At 47.3% G+C, this 23,216-nt stretch overlaps 1 protein-coding gene across 1 annotated transcript in view; it reads right to left on the reverse strand.

The window, feature by feature from the left end:
- The window catches only part of CDK20 (cyclin dependent kinase 20), a 203,006-nt gene that overhangs the window by 83,714 nt on the left and 96,076 nt on the right, over positions 1–23,216 (reverse strand). The window contains exon 3 of the mRNA XM_085629606.1: positions 10,776–10,889. Coding sequence (XP_085485732.1) covers positions 10,776–10,889 — 114 coding nt within the window. The remainder of the gene's footprint in view (positions 1–10,775; positions 10,890–23,216) is intronic.

Raw genomic sequence — 23,216 nt, forward strand, 5'->3', positions numbered from 1 at the left:
GCAAATCTTGATGCACAAGACAATCCACCTGGAAAGGGTGCGCTTGTACACCGCTCGACCTTTCCTGCAGCCAGCAAAGCCCACGAAGAGCTGGTCATCAACCCTGAAGTCCTTTGTCCTGTCCAGGTAGAAGCTCACCGCCCTCTTAGGGTCCAAGCGGTGAAGCCGCTCCTCCTCCTTGGAAGGGTGAGGGGGAGGATAGAAGGAAGGAAGGGTAATGGACTGCCCCAGATGGAAGGGAGTTACCACCTTAGGCAAAAACGCAGCCCTGGTCCTAACTACCATTCGTTCAGCATGAACAGTCAAGAATGGGGGTTTTGAACTTAGAGCTTGAAGCTCACTTACCCTCCTTGCCGAGGTGATTGCAACGAGGAATACCGTCTTAAAAAACAACAGCCTCAAGTGACATTTGTGTAAGGGCTCGAAGGGAGAACCCATAAGATAAGTTAATACCAGGTTTAAGTCCCATTGAGGCATAATAAAGGGAGTTGGAGGAAACTTATAAAACTTTATAAAACGAAGAACCACAGGTGACTTGAACAATGACGGCTGATCCGGCAAACAAAGGAAAGCCGACAAAGCCGATAAATATCCTTTCACAGTAGCCACAGCAAAGCCTTGCCGTGCTAGAGAAAGGGCAAACTGTAAAATGTTAGATAGACGAGCCTTCAAAGGATCAATGGACCTCTCTCCACACCAAAGCACAAATTTAGACCACCTATATGAATATATAGACTTGGTGGAGTGTCGCCTGGCCGATAAAATAACATCCACCACATCTGGCGGGAGAGAGAAAGAATTCAGGTTGCCCCGTTCAATCTCCAGGCATGAAGGTGTAAGCTTTGGAGGTGGGGGTGTAGAACCTGCCCCTCCGACTGCGACAGGAGGTCTGCCCTCAGAGGGAGACGGAGAGGAGGGCACGAGGAGGGGTGGCGAAGATCTGTGTACCAAACCCTTCTTGGCCAACCCGGGGCGATCAATATAACTTGGGCCCGGTCTTGGCGAATCTTCCTCAGAACCCGAGGAATCAAGGGTATGGGAGGAAACGCGTAAAGGAGGCGCGAGCCCCAACTCAACTGAAACGCGTCCCCCAACGCTCCCTGCATCGGATACTGGAGACTGCAGAATGACGGGCAGTGAGCATTCTAGTGAGTGGCGAATAGGTCCACCCGAGGCGTCCCCCACATCCGAAAGACGTGACGAACCACCTCCGGATGGAGCCTCCACTCGTGGTCGGCGGAGAACTGCCGACTGAGACTGTCCGCACGTACATTCAGAACCCCGGCCAGATGATTTGCCATCAGACAAATCTGATGGTCCTGAACCCAGGACCATAGACGCAGAGCCTCTCTGCAGAGACAAAGAGACCCCACTCCTCCCTGTTTGTTTATATACCACATCGCGGTAGTGTTGTCCGTCAGGACTTGAACAGACTGACCGCGAAGGGAAGGGAGGAAGGCCTTGAGCGCCAAACGTATCGCCCGTAATTCCAGAAGGTTGATTAGAAGCAACCTTTCCTCTGGAGACCAAAGACCCTTGATCTCCAGATCCCCCAGATGAGCACCCCACCCTAAAGTGGATGCATCCGTTATCACCGTGGCCACCGATGGAGGTAGATGGAAGGGCTTTCCTTGGGACAGATTGCCCTCCACGCTCCACCAAGATAGTTCCGCTGCAGCTTCTCTGGAGATCTTGACTGACTCCCTGAGATCCCCGTTGTGCTGATACCACTGCTTGCGGAGGCACCACTGGAGCGCCCTCATGTGCCAGCGTGCATGGTTGACCAACTGGATGCAGGAGGCGAACAGACCGAGCAGGCAAAGGACCTTCAGAACTGGAACGACCGCTCCGTTGTAAAATAAAGGAATCATTTCCTGTATGTCGAGAATCCTTTGAGGAGGAGGGAATGCTCGACAAACAGTAGTGTCCAGTACCGCACCTATGAACAGGTTGCGCTGAGAGGGCACCAGGTGAGATTTGGGCACGTTGATCGAAAAACCCAATTTGTACAACAGCCGAGTTGTATCCTGCAGATGACGCAGCACCTTCTCCGGCAACTCCGCCTTGATCAGCCAGTCGTCTAAATAAGGGAAAACCGAGACCCCCGACCTTCTGAGATGGGCTGCCACCACTGCCATCACCTTCGTGAAGACTCGAGGTGCCGAAGTAAGACCAAACGGGAGGACCGCAAACTGATAATGGTGCGACCCTACCGTAAACCGGAGATACTTCCTGTGTGACTTCAGGATGGGGATGTGAAAATACGCATCCTGCAAGTCGAGCGACACCATCCAGTCCTCCTGATTCAGCGCCTGAAGAACCTGCGCAAGGGTGAGCATCTTGAACTTCTCCTGTTTCAGGTAAAAGTTCAAGATTCTGAGGTCCAGTATCGGACGCAATCTTCCGTCCTTTTTGGGAATCAGGAAAAAGCGGGAGTAGCATCCCCGACCCCTCTCCTGCTCTGGAACCACCTCTATCGCACCTTTTTGAAACAGCTTCAGGACTTCCTCCTGTAGGAGAAGACGGTGGTCCTCCGAGCAAGCACCTTGACAAGGAGGGTAATTCGGAGGGAACTCCCGAAAGGGAAGGGCGTACCCATTTTCTACAAGATCCAGAACCCAGAGATCTGTAGTTACAGACTCCCAGTCTTGTAGAAAATGGGTAAGCCGGCCCCCCACAGGACCAGCATGATCCGGAATGGCGGATCTAGGGCTGCTTTGCAGTGGAGGGAGGGGCTGAGGAAGAGGAAGAGGAGGAGGAGGAGGAGAGCTGACGACCACGTGAGCGACCCCTGATTCTTCCTCTGTAACCTCTAGACGAGGAACCTTGCTGCTGCTGCTGGGTCTGCCTATAGGTTCGAAAAGATGTCCTTCCGAACCCTCTATATCTCTTAAAAGACCCCCTCGACTGAGACTGCAGGCCCAGAGATTTAGCTGTCGCCTTGCTGTCCTTGAATCGCTCCAAAGCAGCATACGCCTTCTTGCCAAACAGGCCAGATCCATCAAACGGCAGGTCTAATAGAGACGATTGCACATCCTGTGAGAACTCAGAAGATCTTAACCAGGCACTTCTTCTGGTTGCGACAGACGACCCCATAATCCTTGCAACAGAATCTGCAGTGTCCAGTCCACTCTGGATCACCTGACGTGCTGCCGCCTGAGCATCAGCCAAGATGTCACTGAAACCAGTCCTCTCCTCCTCAGGCAGTTTTGGCGCCAGTTTTCTCTCCGAATCCATCAGTGCGTGCACATAGCGTCCCAAAAGACAAGTGGCGTTTGTTGATTTCAAAGCCATGCTGGCCGATGAAAATACCTTTTTGGCAGACTGGTCTTGCCTTTTAGCCTCTCTGTCCCCAGGAACCTGAAGAAAAGCCCCCTTAGACTTTCCCGAACAAGCTGCCTGAATCACCAGGCTCTCAGGTGAAGGATGAGACGTCAAAAATTCAGGATCTCCTGGGGCTGCCCTATATCTTCTTGCAATCGTCTTGGAGACTGCAGGAGCAGAAAAGGGCTTGCGCCACACCTCTAACACAGGTTCCACAATGGCCTCATTAAAGGGAAGCAAAGGCTCTGATACCGCCGTGGGAGAATGCAGTACCTCAGTTAAAATGTTCGACTTAAACTCCGTAGTTGGCAACTGGAGATCAAGCAGCTCCGTAGCCTTCCTGATAACTGAATGGTAGGGAGCAACGTCCTAAGAGGGTTCATCTGACGGTGGAGTAATCTCCCACTCAGGAGACAGATCTAGCCCACTAGCTTCTTTAAGCTCTTCGAATATTTCATCCGACTCCACCAATTCCCCCTCTTCCGCTTCCTCCTGAAGGTACCTCTGCTCTTCAATAATCCTCTGAGACTCCCTTCTGGAACGAATCCGAATCATCGGCGTCGGCGGCGCCGTATTCGAATCCGATGGTGCCGGTGCCGGCGGCGAGCGTGGATCTGCCGGAGCCATCGGCGTCGAACGAGGTCGAGCCGGAGCCGGCGAGGATGGAAGCGGCGTCGATGTCCTCGGAGCCGGAGGATTCCAAGACGGCGTTGTTGGAAAGAATGGTATGAAAGGGGCCTGTGGATATACTTGCGGCACCCCCAAGTTAAATGCCATTGGACCCATCGGACCCGCAGGTGCACCAGAGGTATACATGGCTCGAGCAAACACCCCATACCTCGCATTTAAGTAATGCGAGGGGTCCTGACCTGGTCCAGGGAAGGCAGGGTACTGGTCAGGCCTCACCGGACTCGGGCCAACCGGCGCCGACGGTGGAATCAGCGGCGTCGCAGGCTCACCCGGGGCTTGAAGATCTTCCGGGGCCGGAGACGGAACCGGCGCCGGAGATGGGACTGGCGTCGGAGTCCGAGCTGGAACCGGAGAAAGCCGGAGACAAGGAGACCACTGGAGATGAAGGACCAGCAGGCGAATCCAGCACAGGAGAAGGAGAAACAGAGTCCTTACGACGCCGAGCAGGTGACTTCGGCTTCGGCGCCGAGCTCTTATCAGAATGGTGTCGAGACGAGTGCCTTCTCTTCTTCTTATGTTTCTTGGCCCGAGAAGTATGTCCCGAAGTCGACTTCGACGCCGACCTCGACTTCGATCTAGACCTCGACCTCGTTCTCGATCTTCTTCTCCCTCTCTTCTCCTTCTTCATTTTTGCAATGAAGAGTTTTGCCTCCCGTTCTTTAAGAGCCTTCGTGCTCATCTTCCGGCAGCTGGTACAGCCATCCACGTCGTGGTCCGACGATAAACACCACACACAATCCTGATGAGGATCTGTGATGGACTTGTGCCTGCCACACTCCCGGCAAGGCTTAAATCCAGACTTTTTTGTCGACATCCTCGAAAGAGAACAGGAAAAATAACCAGAATACACAAAGTATCAACGACGCTAACAACAGCGATTCCCGAAATCCGTTGGCTTCGACGGCGCGGAAAAAAGGGAACTGACGTCATCACGCCGACTAGGTCTTCTTATGGAGCCGGTGACGTCAGCGGAGTCGCGAGCGGTGTCGTTCCTCTGTGACGTCGTCTTCGACCTCATCGGCGTGGACTGCTACAAAAGTTTCCGAATGTTGCTGGCGCAGGGGATATTCACAAGGTGAGGAATCCACTGGCAGATGTATCCATCAGAACAGGAGCGACGGCAGTTGGAGCATGACTTCGGGTCGTGGTTGCGCTCCAGACACCAAAGGCACACGAAGGTGCGGGTCCGTCACAGACATCAGTTTGTGACAGAGCTCGCGGGGCTTGAAGCCGGTCCGATGATGGGACATCCCTCGCGCACCAGGAGCCGAGGACTCCAAAAAAGAAGGAGACAAAAGTCAAAAAAAAACTTTTGTCAAAAAATGACTAAAGGGGTAAGCTCTCTCCGGATCTGCGCTAGGCTGGCGCGGAAAAAGAAAGAATGGACGTCAGCATGCAGGGGTGGCGTCAAAGTAGGCACCGCAACGTCATCCCGGCGACCCCTTCCGATGCACTGGGGTACTTCTAAGAGAAAAATTCTCCGGATCCAGTCTGACGCCTGGGGGTAATTCTAAAGTAAGGAATCTTTAACTAATAGTCTCTTTCAGATCAAAAACAATAATCGGAGAATTGAATAAATGTATTTGAAATAATATATTGCAAGCTTAAAGTTTCTGCCAGTAGCGTGAACGCAGGGCTTATGGTTGCATTGTTTATCAACATTTAGGGCAGGATGATAATAGAGCAAATGGAACAAGGCAAACATCAGTAAATTAGTACTAGTAAGTGAAATAGGATGCACATCTACCTCTAATCTCCCAGATTTCGTCTTTGCCTGGTTTATATTATCTTAGAGTCTTGAAAATGTATTTTCTCCTTGTCTCGGTTACTTTGGTAACTTCATGTTTAGGGAATGGGAATGCTCTTTATTTGGAACCCCTTCCCAAGAGCTCACTTTCCACACTTGAGGAATAGATGATTTGTGCAGCCTCTTAATTCGCTCATGCCAGCCATGATTTGAGATTGTGGAGTTTGCTGCCACAAAATGACTTCAAGACTGTACTTGTGTGCCACACTGATCACTTTATGGCCATGCTTATACATGTATCAAGGATAGAACGGTCCGAGATGGGCCATCAGGATGTTTCAAGCCAGCTTCCTTATACTGGTCAATGGTGGTACGCTGCCCGAGAGGACAGCAAGGAGATTGCTCATTCTGTTTGACACATACACTCTGAACTGCTCCTCAGGTCTGTGGCTTTACAAAGAATTGCCAGTTTAACAAACAAGTCAAAACCAGATTGTTTTCATGAAACTAGTCCCTGTCCTTCTGGAGCAGCTCGTGGTATACATGCTCGTATTGTCTTCGGATTCTCAGAACCAAGAAGCCTACGTCTGTCTATGCGAAGCTCAATAAACGTTTTCGAAAATTAAATACTTGCATAAACTGCCCTTACCTAGAAGGTAATTCCTTTAAGTCAGACATTTTTGTAACAAAGCAACTTGAGGGCGTCAGACAAACCTTGCATGTTACGCTGTATGAAAGAAAATGTCCGGTGTAGTGGATTGTTTTTTTCCAATATTTTTTCTTTGAATATGTGCAGACCAAATAGTTATTTGAAGCGCCAGTTCCACACAATGACGAACAGAGATACTGTTGCAAATGCATATATCCATAAAACGAAAACTGAAACGTAGAAAAGACCCACTCGGGTCAGGGAGGCTCTCGAGACAGAAAGTGACTGCTCTCTCCGTCGATCCCAGAATGGTTACAGATGCTTATTGAAACAGAAACATTTGAAGCCCCTATAGATGAAGCCACAGTGGACCTAAAGTCCATAAGTAAGTAGCCAGTTACAACTGTGCCATTTGTGCAAGAATCTCCGGAGGAATGCATGGCTCACGAGCATGATGTTTTTGGCGCCATACAGCTGATACAAGTGAGGCAGCGAGACGGTACATTAGGTCACTATCCGAAAATTTTATTGGCTGCCTAAAATATTCTTTATTTTAATGGTCTAGCCCTCAATTCCTATTGGTAAGCAGTGTTTATCTGATCTTGCTTCAGGCATTATTGCCTTATTTAACCTACATTAGTGACCGCAGATATACCTTTTTTTTCTTTATGGTTTTAAAGTTCAAACCACATCAACAATAAGAAAAATAGCTGCATTATCATATATAGAACAATTAAGAAAGGGAGAATCCATTGGGGGGGGGGGGGGGGGGGGGGGGGGGAGGGAGAAGAAATCGAGAAGCACTCAAGTTGCAATTCATACTGTGAGCAACAGTTGAACCACTGCAAAGAATTGAGGCTGAGGGTGTAAATCACAACAAGGAATCAATGGGCATCAATTGTGATGTTTTGGTCCCATTAATGGACTATAGCTTCATCTAAGGCATCAGTAGGTAGAGGCATTGTGTGCGTGAACATGTAGTCCTCGAGCGGCTCCCAAATGTGTCTTGGTCTGCTGGGGAGCAGTAGCATGGTGTAATATACTGTTAACTGCTCTTACAGTTTTTATTAGAGATTTAGATCTTACAATGAGATCTACAATATACAAAATTACATCTATTAATATAACTTTAAAGCGGTACTAAAAAATGTAAACTTTTTACAACACATTAATTCATTAACTGGGCAATTCATCAGATCCATAACAAAGTACCATATCTTTTAAAAACTGGCTTTAAAAATCTCTGTTTATAACTTTTTACAGCAGGACAAGCAAATATAACATGTTCAATGGTCTGTACATTTTCACAACATAAAGTGTATATTATCTCCTCCCAAATTACATTCTGCAATGTACCTGTCACAGTTTTTAATGGTAAACATTTCAATCTACATAGCATTATGCATCTTCGTACTGTATGTTCCACATTCCAATTCAAATAGACTTGCGGAACTGCTGCATGGTATGCTTGGATAATACTAGGGAAACAATATTTTGCTCTATATATCTCTCTGTAATTTTCCATGGAGTGACTTTTCATAGTATATTTTAAATAATTTTTAAAATGAACATAGCTCATATTCTGGAAATCTAATCTAGTTAAAGAAAAGTGCTGAAGTGCACTTAAAATATTATTTAAAAATTAGCCAGTCTCCACAGTAGTAGACATTCCAAAGCCATAAGACTCATTAAGAACTTTTATTTAGCATTTAATGGACAATGATACCATGGTAAAATAGAGGCCAGTCTCTTATAAAACAGTGCTCACCAATCCTAATTCCAACCATAGAGCTTCTATTGAGACCATATAGTTTAAAGTGCAAAATATTTTCCCCTTCAGCTTATGCATAAAGTGACAGAGATTAATATTTATTGCTTCTATTGCATACAAGAGTGTTGGAGGAATCTTCATTTTATATACTGTTAAGAGATGCTGAAAGTGCCTGCGACCTGTTGCTCCATAAAGTGCCTTTAGTGCATTTCCATGGGAAAGCGCCTTATTTGATATATGTGAGATAGGATTGCTGCCAGTCAAATTTGCCAACATAATTCTTCCAAGAAAGGGGTTGGATTTTACTACTTCTATGGGAGATTTATTACCGAACCACTTATATGTTGTATTTATCTGACACGCCTTTGGACGAAAACTTCATCACCTTAGTTTTATTTACGTTCAAGAACTGAGCCTCTGAGTAGAGTGACACCGTGTCGAGACGTCTCTGAAGGCCTTTAGGGGTCAGGTCTAACAGAAAATATCGTCCACATAGAGGAGTGTGCCTAATCAAGAAGAGCCTCAACCGGGGCATCACCAGCTGCCTTATTGAACACATAGGGCAAGTCCGCTGTGTATAGGGGGCCAACAGGCATCCCTGTTTCAATCCCATTTCTGGTAGGGATCTTTGGAGTCATGCCCCGCCTGCCTTCTAACATCAGATGACCAAGTAGCAGTGTGAAGAGCAATAATGAGTTTCAAAAGACCCCCTGGTATTCCCATCGCACACAACTTCCTCTGAAGGGACCGAAAGCGGTTGAAGAGGCGAGTATGCCACATTCAGTGACCAGTCACAAACAGTGGGCACAAGTCCCGGCCACATCTGCAGGCCACTCGACGCTTAGCAAGGAGCAGTACCAGGGCAAGAAAAGCGTTTATTTTCATCTGGCATTTCCGCTGGGAGGCATAGCAGTGCCAGCCCTAGTGGACCACAGATACACCTTTGTTTATCTTCTTTAATGTCCTTTGTCTGAACATAATCTTACACAACACTTTGGCAGAATTTAATTGTGTTATGCTGCCTTGTATGTCACGTCTCTTCTTGCAGCGTTTACTCCTCAATGGCAAACACCCTAAAGGCCAGCAGTGACGTGGGAGCTCTTAGGGAGCCTCAGTGCATCACAGGTTTGACGAAGCTGTGAACAGGTTTATTTGGAGCCTGGTTAGAGGTGGAGAAGAGTTCCTGATTCCATATTACATCACACCCTCTCATGCTGCCAGAACACTGGTAACAGCATTCTTCTGCACCGGTTTATTTTTACACAACACTTGGACGTCATTGGTTCATTTCACCTATACATTGTTTGCTCTAGGTCTGCCATGGCTGCCTCACCTCATGGTGTCCCTCTTTAGACTTCCACTCACTGCTGGTCTTCGTGCCCCTTGTCCCCATCGTCTCACTGCCATTCTCTGATCGTCTGCATCACGTCAGTCTGGCTGACCCTGCACTCCCGACATCTGCGCCCCTAGCGTTACACACCAATTGCCCCGCTCCCTTGCATGGTTTGATCTCCTCTACTGCAAGAGTCCTCTTTTTTGGACTCCACCTTCTTGTATTCAGGTCTCGTGCCAGATAATGGCCACCTCTATTCACCTGTATGACTTCCTCTTCCCTTCTGGGGCAGTGTTCTCTTTTCCTGGATGCCACATCCTGGTTTTCATGTGCTATGTGTTCTACATGTCACAGCTTTGTCTCCACCTGCATGATTTGCTCGCCCTTTCTGCCAAGGTCCTGTCACTTTCTAACCTTCTGTCTTTTGAGCCCTTCGGATCACATAATGGCATCAGTTGGCTCTGCCCTCCTATTCTCCTTTTTGAGTTTCACTGACTTTTATATTTAAACACAGTCGCAAACAATGTTTTCCTGTATGTATTCCTTTTTTAAAATAGTACAATATGGACTAACTTTCTATGACTCAACATCTTATTATTCAAGACTTCTATGTCACTAAAGGACAGCATGCAGTTTAAAAATGAGATGAAATGTTATTAAATTACTTTATATGATTTTATGTACTTGCTTGTGTTAGAATGTTGAACTTTTCATTTGAATGTACTGGTATGCTACATTTGCATGTTTGCTAAAACTAGGCAGCAATTAAAAAGTACAGGTTTACACAAAATAAATATGAATAAATACTAATAATGTAAGCAAGAAATAAATATGGATAAATACAGACATGTTAAAAAATATATCATAAAACAAAGAGCCCTTATCTTCCTCCCTTTGTGCCCCATACTGGTTTCCACTGAACTCTTGCAAGGCCGGGACTAACCTTGGCCTGACCTCTACAGCCTGGTTTTAGGTCTGGTGTTAATCTTACATTCCTCGGGTCCTCAATGTACTAAAGGTGGGTCCACTCCCTCAGAACCTGAACATTGTCCCTGGTCTCATACCTCATGCTCCACTCAAGTCACTTGCCTACTAGTTTCCACTGACCTCTGAAAGACCAGGGATTAATCTTGGGCCTGGTTTTAGGTCTGGTGTTATCTTGTATTGCAGGTACCCTTGAGGTTCTAAAAGAGGGTGAGCTCCCTCAGAACCTGAACGTTGCCCCTGGTCTCATACCTCATGCTCCACTCCAGTCACTTACATACTGGTTGTCTTCGATCTCCTGCAGAGCCTTGATCTCTCGCAGAGCTTGGTTGGGGATCCCATCTTCCAGCTTCCGAAGGGCCACCTTCTTCAGAGCTACCGTCTCTCCTGTCTGCAAAACAGGAGGTGAAGGAAAGAGGGAATTTATGTGAGATCCATTCTCCAGGGAATACAAGAGAAGAACTAGGCAAAAGCTTTCAAACATGTCCAAGTGAAAACCTATACACAAGGAGACAGATTATAATGCTGGCAGGTCACCGGCAACTGCTTGAGGCAAAGATACTGGCAGAGTATGCGGTTTAGAGATATCTAGCGAGAGGAGAACTACAGGGAGAGAAAGACAGACTGAAGCAAAGAAGAAGGAGAAAAGATGCAACAAAATATCAAAAACAAGCAGCTACAGATAAAGAGCACAAACAAGGATAAATGCTTGAAGTAACCTCTGCACTGGTAATTACACTGGTTTGCATTTGCTTTTTAGCTCGATTGTGGCATTACAGACAAGGGCCAACCATAGGACAACTATACTTGGCCCACCAACAGGGATGTTGACCACCAAACTACTAAGCCACGTCCAATCTAAATGGAAACCCTAGCAACTCCAGATTGTTGAGAAGCAAGAACGCAATGCACTGGAATACGGTGGTGTTATTACCAATGGTTGATCTTAGTTCAGTCGTTCCACATGTCATTTATTTGTTTCCTTAACGAGAGCAGCATCGAGGCCAGGCTAAAGAGACAATACTACACAGAGAAGCACTCACTGCAACGCATGCAAAAACTATTCAGAAAAATATACAGTGTCATAGGGACAGAAAGAATTTGACAGTGACGTAGAGGAAACATTATAGATTCTGATTTGAGGTTTGGCAGATAGTGGACTCTATCACAAATGTGATGGAGTGACTTGTCCTCCCACCTCATTTAGTGATATCAGACCGTACACTTCAGGTAGACGGAGACTCTGTTGGCTACATCAATGGAAAGTTTTCTCAAACAGCCTGAGAGAGTGGGGGCGTTGGAGGAAGGGATTAACATTAAATGTGGCCTCTTAATTCCGAGTGGGCAGTAAAAGCAGTGACCATTCCCATGGAAATCACACCACCTACCTTTTTAAGAGGCCAATGAAATATCCTTTTCTTCCCTATCCCTCACAGTCAGAATTTCCAGGCGGTGAGGGACGGAAAGAAGCAAATAATGACCACCAGAAAACTTCCAAGGTGTGAAAGTCATTGTTTTTTATTATTTTTGCTTTTCAGAAACAAACTCCTGCTTTGGAAGTTTGTTTCTGCAAAACTAAAAAAGTAAAAAAAAGTTTGATGAATGGCTGTCAAAACCGACGGCGGCTGTCAACCAAACTTTTAACACTTTGAAGTGAATCGCTGTCATGGTGATTCCTTTCCAGGTACAAAGATGACTGCCAGGCCAGCAGTCATCTTTAAATTTGTTGGAAGTGCCATCGGATGACAGTGGTAATGTCCTTCGCTATCCTGGTGGACAGTACTTGGTCCATCAGAGTGTAACTCTGCACCCCATAGTATAGATCAAATAAGCATACTGTACATCACAAGACTGTGCTCTGCTTGCACTCTGAATACATCAATCGGAGTGTCAAACTCCCACTCGCCTATGGCTGGCCACCTTCTGCACAGCCAATGACACCCTTCCAATCAACTTGCAGAATCCCGGCCCCCCTCCAAGACTCCCAAGCATCTTCTCTTCTATGTCAAATTGTGCTAGTCCAGGCTTCTCCAACGAATAGCTTGTGAGCTACTCGTAGCTTGCCAGTTACCTGTAAGTAGTGCTCCTGTGTGCAATCCAGCCTACTAAATTAGAAGGTTTTGCTTGAGTGAATTAATGTACGTATACCAAAATTGAGAGGGTATACTTGAGACACAAATGTGTTTAAATTCAGAACTCATAAGCCGATATTTGGAGAAAAATAGCTGAATTTCCAAAATATATTTAAAGCTGATTGATACATCATGTGGCATTGGACATATGTTTACAAAGGGTATTACCTCGGTGCCAGAGGCATTGCAGGTATGGTTGTTTTGTATTACCCTTGTAGAGCCAAGTAACAGCAGTGACCGTTCCCATGGAAATCACCGTTTTTAGGTCTCGGCTAGCGAAGGCTGCGCTTGCGCAGTCTCGCTCGCGAGATGAAATTTTTCTTAGTATGGGGCTTGAACCCGCCCCTCTTCTCCATTGGCTGGCTTCCTAAACGGAGGCCAGCCATTGGAGGAGAGGGGCGTCTGTCCGTTTAAGCCCCGTTTTTTTCGGATTCGGGGGCGTGTTTTTTACTTTCTTTCTCTCCTCTGGAATGTAAACATTCCAGCCAATGGGAAGAGGAGAGAACGAAAAACACGCCCCCCAATCCGAAAATGCCACTGCGTTTCTCCGAGGCATTTCTGCTTGACCTCGGAGAAAGGCGGTGGTGTTCATGGCGTCATCCCCGTCCACCACTCCCCCTCCTCTCGGCTCCCTCGGTGCTCCTCGGTCTAAACACGGTCCCTCCAACTTGGACGGTCCTGCCTTTCCGCGGATGGCTCGCCGTCTAGTGAAGCCCATCCATGAGAGAGCCTTTCCGTCCCTCTGCCCCCTCGCTCATCATTTCACTGATGACTGCCAAGGCTTCACAACATCACACACACAGACAACAGTCACTGGGAAAACTACACAAAGCACTAAAAACACCATTAGAGTTGCCGCTCCTGCTAGTCAAACAACTCATGCTTTAATTATGGGTCTGTCTGCTGGCTAAATACCACTGGCACACACTGCTTGCCATCAAGCCCCCGATGTGCTACGTACTTCCTGGCAATCACCAACGTTGAAACGCTTGCAGGATACAGTAAACTGGTTTATAGAGATTAGAAATGGCAGAAGCGCGGTGTGCAGGAAAGTCCGCTACGTGCAGCCCCCCTCGCCACCCCGTACTGTACAGGACAGTGAAAAGGGGCGTGGGATACATAGCGACAGTGATTTGAACAGAGGCGACCCGGTCACATATCTGCAATGAAGCTCTCCAAAAGTCTTCCGAGTGAAAAACTGCCAAAAGTTGTGCCGCTCAAGCACCCGAGCTGGCGTCACAAGGAGGTTTCTAGCCACACTGCTTGGCTGGCCTCGTGGTTTTAGATATTACACCCCATCCTTCAGTAAAACAACATGGCGGGCGTTTCACCGCGTCATTTCAAAGAGCACGTGAAGGAGACTCCTAGCATTACAAGGAATTGACATGGGAGTGCGGCGATCAGTTTATCGCTGGACAGACGCAGAAAAAGCCCCACAACACAGCTAATAGAAAATATGTACACCTCTTTATATACGTGCTCTGAACCCACTGCAGCCTTTCATTCAGTTGCATAAGCAAATTTAACATCTCCCTTTGCAGACTTCATAAAGACGATGATGCGAATGCGCACGGAAGCAGCTTGCTATATAGTTACACGATAAGATGTCCATAGTATAGGGGCCAACGCGAGCATCCAGGCCCTGTTCCTTAGACTGACAGCTCAGATTGGCCTGATGTCTTCCATACAATGAACAATTACCACAAAGCTGTCATTAACGCGCGCAGCAAACCAAACAATGGGGACTAGCTTATCCTAGTGATGCCAGCACAAGCACATGAGACGTTACACTCACAAGCCGGCTGAGGGAGCGCAGATGGCTGTGTGTGTGTGTGGGTGGCTCTGTGTGTGTGGGTGGGTGGCTCTGTGTGCGTGTGGGAGGCTCTGTGTGTGTGGCTCTGTGTGGGTGGATTTTTTTGTAGGTGGTTCTATGCGTGGTGGCTTTGTCTGTGTGTGGGTAACTCTGTGTGTAGGTGGCTATGTGAGTGGCTCTGTATGTGTGGGTGGCTTTGTGTGTGTGGCTCTGTGTGTGGGTGCAAATGCAATATGTCTCGCATCTGAGAGTGATTAAGCTATTGACATTGTAAATAACAATGCTGTTTCTTTAAATGTTTTAAAAACAGAAACAAAAATAATGTCATGAGCAATGCCAATAGCTCTAACTTTAACAATGCCGAGACCATTGCATTGTAAATGCTTGTTTTACTTCCCATGGAGATCTGGCTGCTGAAAGTAGCCCGAATCTTCCTGTGAAAGTCCGGTAAAATGTAGGAATTGCCAGGGGAATGGGAGCAGGAATTAACATATCCCCCACCCTCGGTTCTAACTCATACTGGACTGGACTGTGTAGACCCCTGGAGCCACCGGTACCCCTGTATCAGTAACCCCGTGGTGTAGATAACATTCAGTCCATTTTCCGGACCACTGGTAAAGCCTTCAGAGCAAAGCACATTTATTTTCTTATTCCTGAGGAAAAGGTCCTTTCATCACACCCTCCCCAAATGTAGGGCTCACCAGTTCCCCTTCGTCTCCTCAAAGGGAGGAGATTTCTTAACATTTCCAGGATGGTAAAAGGTCGGACAGCTGGGCCCGACTGGGGAACTACAAGAATCCCCGGCAAAAACACTCACATCGGCAATCTCCTTCAGCTATCTTTCTCTTTCCATCCATCCTCTCTTTCTCTTTCCATCCATCCATTATCTCTTTCCGTCCATCCATTCTCGCTTTCTCTTTCAGTCCATCCATTCTCTCTTTCTCCTTCCGTCCATCCATTCTCTTTCTCTTTCCATCCATCCACTCTTTCTCTTTCCGTCCATCCATTCTCTTTCTCTTTCCGTCTATCCATTCTCTTTCTCTTTCCGTCTATCCATTCTCTTTCCATCCATCCATTCACTCTCTCTCTTTCTCCTTCCCTACTCTCCCTCTCTGATCACTTTCTCTCTGCTGTCACCCTTCCTCCCTCTCTTTCTCTCGCTCTTGAAGTCTCTCCCAGGCTGGAATTATCTCAGGGAGCTGGGGAAAGTGACCGTCTGCTCTTAAACCTGCCTCCAGGGACCCCGGACCACCGGGGAAATGCCCGGAGGAATAAAAGGCCTGTCCTGCTCTGTCAGCAAGGACTTTGTGATCATCCACAAATGTACATGTTTCACAGGGGCTTACACAAACTTACAAGGCATATCAACTCCTATAATGCCCACTTCCCAGCACTTGCCTGGGATGTACTACTGTGAATTCCTATGCAATCCTGGCGCATAAATCTGCTACAATAAATCTATTTACACTTGGAATTATTGTCTGCACACCTGGCAGACATAAAAAAAGTTCTTCTTGTAGGCCTCGGCAAAAGTTTGATTACACCAAAGAAATTTGCAAAACATTCTGAATTATGTAGCACACAAAATGAACCTGTATACAATTTCCCATGATTACTGAATGCAAGTGACTCGTTCGCACAGAAATGCATCCCCTAAAGATATTTTCTGTTCTATCCACTCTTCAGCCAGTATCTGAGACTTTTCAATTAAAAGTCTATGCTCGCATGAAAAAGTCACAAGATACTGGCAAACCACATTTTGATGTAAAAGTGACATTTTGGGACATTTTTAGGGAATTCACAAAATGTCATTAAAAACATAAATAACAATTTCACAAACCCTTATATTTTCGGCAGTAAACACGCGTTTACGGATGCTTTTTATGAATCGGCCGCACAGTGTTTTACAGGTAGAGAGACAAAGGTATTAGACAGGTGTTACGATCCAGGAAATGGAGAGAAATGTAAAAAGTGGAAGAGAGACACATGAGAGAAAGAGTTAGTAAAGCAGTGATAGGAGGAGGCAGAGAGAAAATGATACGAAAGTACGCGGAGGCACGAACAGAGCGATAAAGAGACAAGCGTAGTAGAGAAAAGAGACAGGCGGAGATAGAGACTGTTTGCGAGGGTTGGAAAGTAAGGACTGGGAGATAGGCAGAGGTAGACGAAGACTGCGCTACAAGAAGTCCTATAAATATAAAGAGTGAAGCCCAGCTAAGGGTGGGGGAGGGCAGAGGCAGGAGAGGTAACGAGCGATGAAATGAAAGGCGGAGATACATCGAGACCACCACGCTGCTTTCATCTCCGCTGCCCCCACACGCAGGCACTTGGTCTGAAAACAAATCAGCATTTCCTCATCTTTCCAAGTGGAAAGACGTAAATACACGTATAATCACACTCCCACTCGGCATCTCTCGCTTCCACATTAATGTCATTAGTGCCCGCAGATGACACCAGCCACGCGCCAGCGCCTCCGCCTCTGCTCGCCTATGAGAGGAGCTATGGTGGAGGGACGCTCAGTAACCAGCACTACCTCACCTGTGCATCACCAGGGATCAGCCGTGCAACACTGGTCCAGCCAACCACCCCTGGTGCCTGCTCCCTGGATTGTAGTGTGATCTAAGCACATGGCACAGGGATAGTTACTACTAACTCATCTAGGGCTCACTAGTGCAACACTGGCCCAGCCAACCACCCCTGGTGCCTGCTCCCTGGATTGTAGTGTGATCTAAGCACATGGCACAGGGATAGTTGCTACTAACTCATCTAGGGCTCACTAGTGCAACACTGGTCCAGCCAACCATCCCTGGTGCCTGCTCCCTGGATTGTAGTGTGATCTAAGCACATGGCACAGGGATAGTTACTACTAACTCATCTAGGGCTCACTAGTGCAACACTGGCCCAGCCAACCACCCCTGGTGCCTGCTCCCTGGATTGTAGTGTGATCTAAGCACATGGCACAGGGATAGTTGCTACTAACTCATCTAGGGCTCACTAGTGCAACACTGGTCCAGCCAACCATCCCTGGTGCCTGCTCCCTGGATTGTAGTGTGATCTAAGCACATGGCACAGGGATAGTTGCTACTAACTCATCTAGGGCTCACTAGTGCAACACTGGTCCAGCCAACCACCCCTGGTGCCTGCTCCCTGGATTGTAGTGTGATCTAAGCACATGGCACAGGGATAGTTGCTACTAACTCATCTAGGGCTCACTAGTGCAACACTGGTCCAGCCAACCACCCCTGGTGCCTGCTCCCTGGATTGTAGTGTGATCTAAGCACATGGCACAGGGATAGTTGCTACTAACTCATCTAGGGCTCACTAGTGCAACACTGGTCCAGCCAACCACCCCTGGTGCCTGCTCCCTGGATTGTAGTGTGATCTAAGCACATGGCACAGGGATAGTTGCTACTAACTCATCTAGGGCTCACTAGTGCAACACTGGTCCAGCCAACCACCCCTGGTGCCTGCTCCCTGGATTGTAGTGTGATCTAAGCACATGGCACAGGGATAGTTACTACTAACTCATCTAGGGCTCACTAGTGCAACACTGGCCCAGCCAACCACCCCTGGTGCCTGCTCCCTGGATTGTAGTGTGATCTAAGCACATGGCACAGGGATAGTTGCTACTAACTCATCTAGGGCTCACTAGTGCAACACTGGTCCAGCCAACCACCCCTGGTGCCTGCTCCCTGGATTGTAGTGTGATCTAAGCACATGGCACAGGGATAGTTACTACTAACTCATCTAGGGCTCACTAGTGCAACACTGGCCCAGCCAACCACCCCTGGTGCCTGCTCCCTGGATTGTAGTGTGATCTAAGCACATGGCACAGGGATAGTTGCTACTAACTCATCTAGGGCTCACTAGTGCAACACTGGTCCAGCCAACCACCCCTGGTGCCTGCTCCCTGGATTGTAGTGTGATCTAAGCACATGGCACAGGGATAGTTGCTACTAACTCATCTAGGGCTCACTAGTGCAACACTGGTCCAGCCAACCACCCCTGGTGCCTGCTCCCTGGATTGTAGTGTGATCTAAGCACATGGCACAGGGATAGTTGCTACTAACTCATCTAGGGCTCACTAGTGCAACACTGGTCCAGCCAACCATCCCTGGTGCCTGCTCCCTGGATTGTAGTGTGATCTAAGCACATGGCACAGGGATAGTTGCTACTAACTCATCTAGGGCTCACTAGTGCAACACTGGTCCAGCCAACCACCCCTGGTGCCTGCTCCCTGGATTGTAGTGTGATCTAAGCACATGGCACAGGGATAGTTACTACTAACTCATCTAGGGCTCACTAGTGCAACACTGGCCCAGCCAACCACCCCTGGTGCCTGCTCCCTGGATTGTAGTGTGATCTAAGCACATGGCACAGGGATAGTTGCTACTAACTCATCTAGGGCTCACTAGTGCAACACTGGTCCAGCCAACCACCCCTGGTGCCTGCTCCCTGGATTGTAGTGTGATCTAAGCACATGGCACAGGGATAGTTACTACTAACTCATCTAGGGCTCACTAGTGCAACACTGGCCCAGCCAACCACCCCTGGTGCCTGCTCCCTGGATTGTAGTGTGATCTAAGCACATGGCACAGGGATAGTTGCTACTAACTCATCTAGGGCTCACTAGTGCAACACTGGTCCAGCCAACCACCCCTGGTGCCTGCTCCCTGGATTGTAGTGTGATCTAAGCACATGGCACAGGGATAGTTGCTACTAACTCATCTAGGGCTCACTAGTGCAACACTGGTCCAGCCAACCACCCCTGGTGCCTGCTCCCTGGATTGTAGTGTGATCTAAGCACATGGCACAGGGATAGTTGCTACTAACTCATCTAGGGCTCACTAGTGCAACACTGGTCCAGCCAACCATCCCTGGTGCCTGCTCCCTGGATTGTAGTGTGATCTAAGCACATGGCACAGGGATAGTTGCTACTAACTCATCTAGGGCTCACTAGTGCAACACTGGTCCAGCCAACCACCCCTGGTGCCTGCTCCCTGGATTGTAGTGTGATCTAAGCACATGGCACAGGGATAGTTGCTACTAACTCATCTAGGGCTCACTAGTGCAACACTGGTCCAGCCAACCACCCCTGGTGCCTGCTCCCTGGATTGTAGTGTGATCTAAGCACATGGCACAGGGATAGTTGCTACTAACTCATCTAGGGCTCACTAGTGCAACACTGGTCCAGCCAACCACCCCTGGTGCCTGCTCCCTGGATTGTAGTGTGATCTAAGCACATGGCACAGGGATAGTTGCTACTAACTCATCTAGGGCTCACTAGTGCAACACTGGTCCAGCCAACCACCCCTGGTGCCTGCTCCCTGGATTGTAGTGTGATCTAAGCACATGGCACAGGGATAGTTGCTACTAACTCATCTAGGGCTCACTAGTGCAACACTGGTCCAGCCAACCATCCCTGGTGCCTGCTCCCTGGATTGTAGTGTGATCTAAGCACATGGCACAGGGATAGTTACTACTAACTCATCTAGGGCTCACTAGTGCAACACTGGTCCAGCCAACCACCCCTGGTGCCTGCTCCCTGGATTGTAGTGTGATCTAAGCACATGGCACAGGGATAGTTGCTACTAACTCATCTAGGGCTCACTAGTGCAACACTGGTCCAGCCAACCATCCCTGGTGCCTGCTCCCTGGATTGTAGTGTGATCTAAGCACATGGCACAGGGATAGTTGCTACTAACTCATCTAGGGCTCACTGGTGCAACACTGGCCCAGCCAACCACCCCTGGCAGATGCTCCCTGGATGTGTAGTGTCATCTAAGTGCATGGCGCAGGGTTACTTCATAATACATCAAACACAAAGAGATGATGGACGGAGCGCTGAAACTTTTCAGACACTCACCCCAAATCAAGGATCTGGGTTGAATCCATCATCTTTCTTTCGCTCACTTCGCCACCCCAGTTCAGACTCAGCCATATGAAAATCAGTCTTGACTCTGTGCCTCATGGGAACAGTCCAGCCCGAACTGGCAAGCCAGGTCTTCCCTGAACCGGAAACAAGTATCCTGGGACCGTTTTCAGGGTAACACCCCTCATCAGAAAGGCTAGCTTGAATCCAGTGGTAAAGTGAGCAGGAGACCCACGTCTGGGCATACCCTGCCAACTTAGGACAAACAAAGCAAACACAAGTAGATGATGGACAGAGCGCTGAAACTTTTCAGACACTCACCCCAAGTCACAGGATCTGGTTTGGACCTAGTTTCCATAGGAAGAATCTTTTTTGTTTTGCTAATATCTTTGGCGCCGTCTGACGAATCTTCACAAAATTTTCAAAATATGACGCACACTTCAACTGCTGTATTGAAAGTTTCAGGGTGATACATCAAGCGGGGGCTGAGAAAAAGGGGGCAAAACGCGTTTCCCCATGTTAATTCTCGTAGGAAAATTGAACATTGATAATACAAAAACTGCTGAACAGAACTACACCAAATTAGGCAGAAAGCTACCTCTTGGTCCAGAAAGGTGCCTTTTGTGATTTAGTGCAAATCCATTCACAAGTTCTAGAGATATTAACCGAAATTCAAATTTGTATATCTAGGGACGTAGACCCTCCGTGGACCCACCATTGGTGAATCCGCGGGTCCACAAGCCACAGCAAGGCAATGATTGGCTGGCTGCAACCTGAGAGAAAAGATGCGGCTGCAATTTTATGTGCAGGGAAACGGTCTCCTGGGCTAAAAATAAGCATGTAAAACACATGTTGGTAGAGGCGCCCTGACCCTATGGGTGTGTTAAAAATGAGGTGAAAGCGAAATACACGGAGCAGTTGTGGCCCCCATGCAAATCTGAAAACCGCAAAGTTACACGGGAGCGGGAGGGGGGTGCTAAGTGTCGAAGAGGATTCGTGGAAAAGAACATTCAAATTGGGTTTCTTCACAGAAAGCATGGAAAATGGTTAAAGGAATACTGACCGTTTAGAAGTGGTATAACAAACAACAAAGATGAAAGTAAGCCTAAGTAAGAGTCAATGGTGAGGAGTAGCCAGTTCACCTATTTGTCTACTGAGGGAGGAGATGGTTTACAGGAGTTCTGACCAGAGATTTGGAATGAAAACAGATGTTACCAGACATATAAATAATACTGGGAGAGCAGCAAAGAGCTTTTAGTGGTATGTTAATTAGTTTGTAGAATATAAAGGTATATTTAGAGAGAGAGTATATAAACTGAAAGAAAATGCGTACCTTATAAACACTATTGTAGAAGGGGGGAAAAGCAGGGATCTAAGATGAGAATATTAACTAAAAATAAAGTGAACAGCAAAGGTGAAAGAGAAATTGCTATACTGAAAGAATAGTAATTATATTAAGTCAGTATGAATGAATGTGTTTGAAATTAGATTTAGGTGTTTGCTTATAGTATGTAATTTGCACACGTTCAAAAAGTCAGACGGCACTTACATATCCAGTTACACTCCCACAAAAGCACTTATGCACTCACCTCTCATAGAGTCAGTGACTGCAAAACTCGATCACACAACCATAAAAGCATTCACACACCCAATTACTCACCTATATGTCCAAGTGTGATAACAAGTGCACCCTTATAGCCTGGGAGGACTACTTCAGCAATCTTAAAAAGGCTAAGCCTGGATTGTAGTGGAGCTCAGAATCAGGGCCCCAAAGGGTAGTGGGTTTCAGAAGGCGGGAGAAGAGTGGTGAAATGAATGGGTTGAAGTCTCCAAAGGACAGAGGGGATCTCTCAGAGAGAGACTTCTCTATTGGATAGGGTGCAGGAAGTACTGTCTCCTCCCAAACTCAGTTCCCCGCGGACCTCAAGGACAGACATGGTGAGTGGGACCTGAGGCTGCAGAAGGAATAGCTGGGTGCATAGGAGAGAAAGGTTGAGGCTAAGAGAGCCTAGAAGGCTAAAGGGGTCTTACTGGCTGTAGTGTTAAGGAGGTGCACTTGAAGGACAAATAGTTCTTCGAGTCAAGCAAAAAATGTGTGAGCATCACTAGTGTGTTCAGTATAGAAGAAAGAGTTCATATATTCAGAGACTTGGTGGCTGACTTTAAGGAGAGGTTTGATATAGACAGGTTATTTCTGTCATAAGGAGTAGCCATAGTGGTGCAGAGGATCTGTTAGGAGGATTGTAGATGTGCCTTTGGAGCCATATTCATGGTGATTGGAGGGACAAAATAGTTCTTCTAGAGCAGGGGTAGAGGTTGAGCAAGCCCACTACAAAGGAGGTCCTTGTCTGTAACTAGGACCTAACCCCAGAGGGGTGGAGGTTGAAATTCAGTGATATAAACTGTCACTAGTGCTGGAAGGATTTTGTGAGGTAGTTTAGAAATGCTTGTTAAAACTACTGTTGTTTTTCAAGAAGGTGTTTCTAACAGTTTTATACTTTTTCTGTTTTTTCAGATAGGACTGAGAAAAAGCAACTTGAGAAACCTTTCCTTTAGACAGTCATTGGATTGTTTCTAGCTAGTTTATCAGATACAGTTCAATGGCATCCCCATAATCTCTTTTGAATGTACTCGTTTGCTACTGTAATGCTCATGTATGTTTTCAGATCTTCTTCTATCCACTTTTTCAAACAGGCCACTTGTAAGCAACATTCACATGTTAGAGAACATCTACATTTACAGTACACATTACTGTGTTTAAGATATAACATAGCTTTCTTCACTTTATTTACATCCACTAGTTCCTGCCAGATTTTGTTGTTTTTCGTGGACACACCGTTCACTAGAATAACATCTGATTCTTCCAAATATGTCTCTACACACATAGTTTCAATGTACTGT

Source organism: Triturus cristatus, chromosome 10 (genome assembly GCF_964204655.1).
Source record: "Triturus cristatus chromosome 10, aTriCri1.1, whole genome shotgun sequence".
NCBI lineage: Eukaryota > Metazoa > Chordata > Amphibia > Caudata > Salamandridae > Triturus > Triturus cristatus.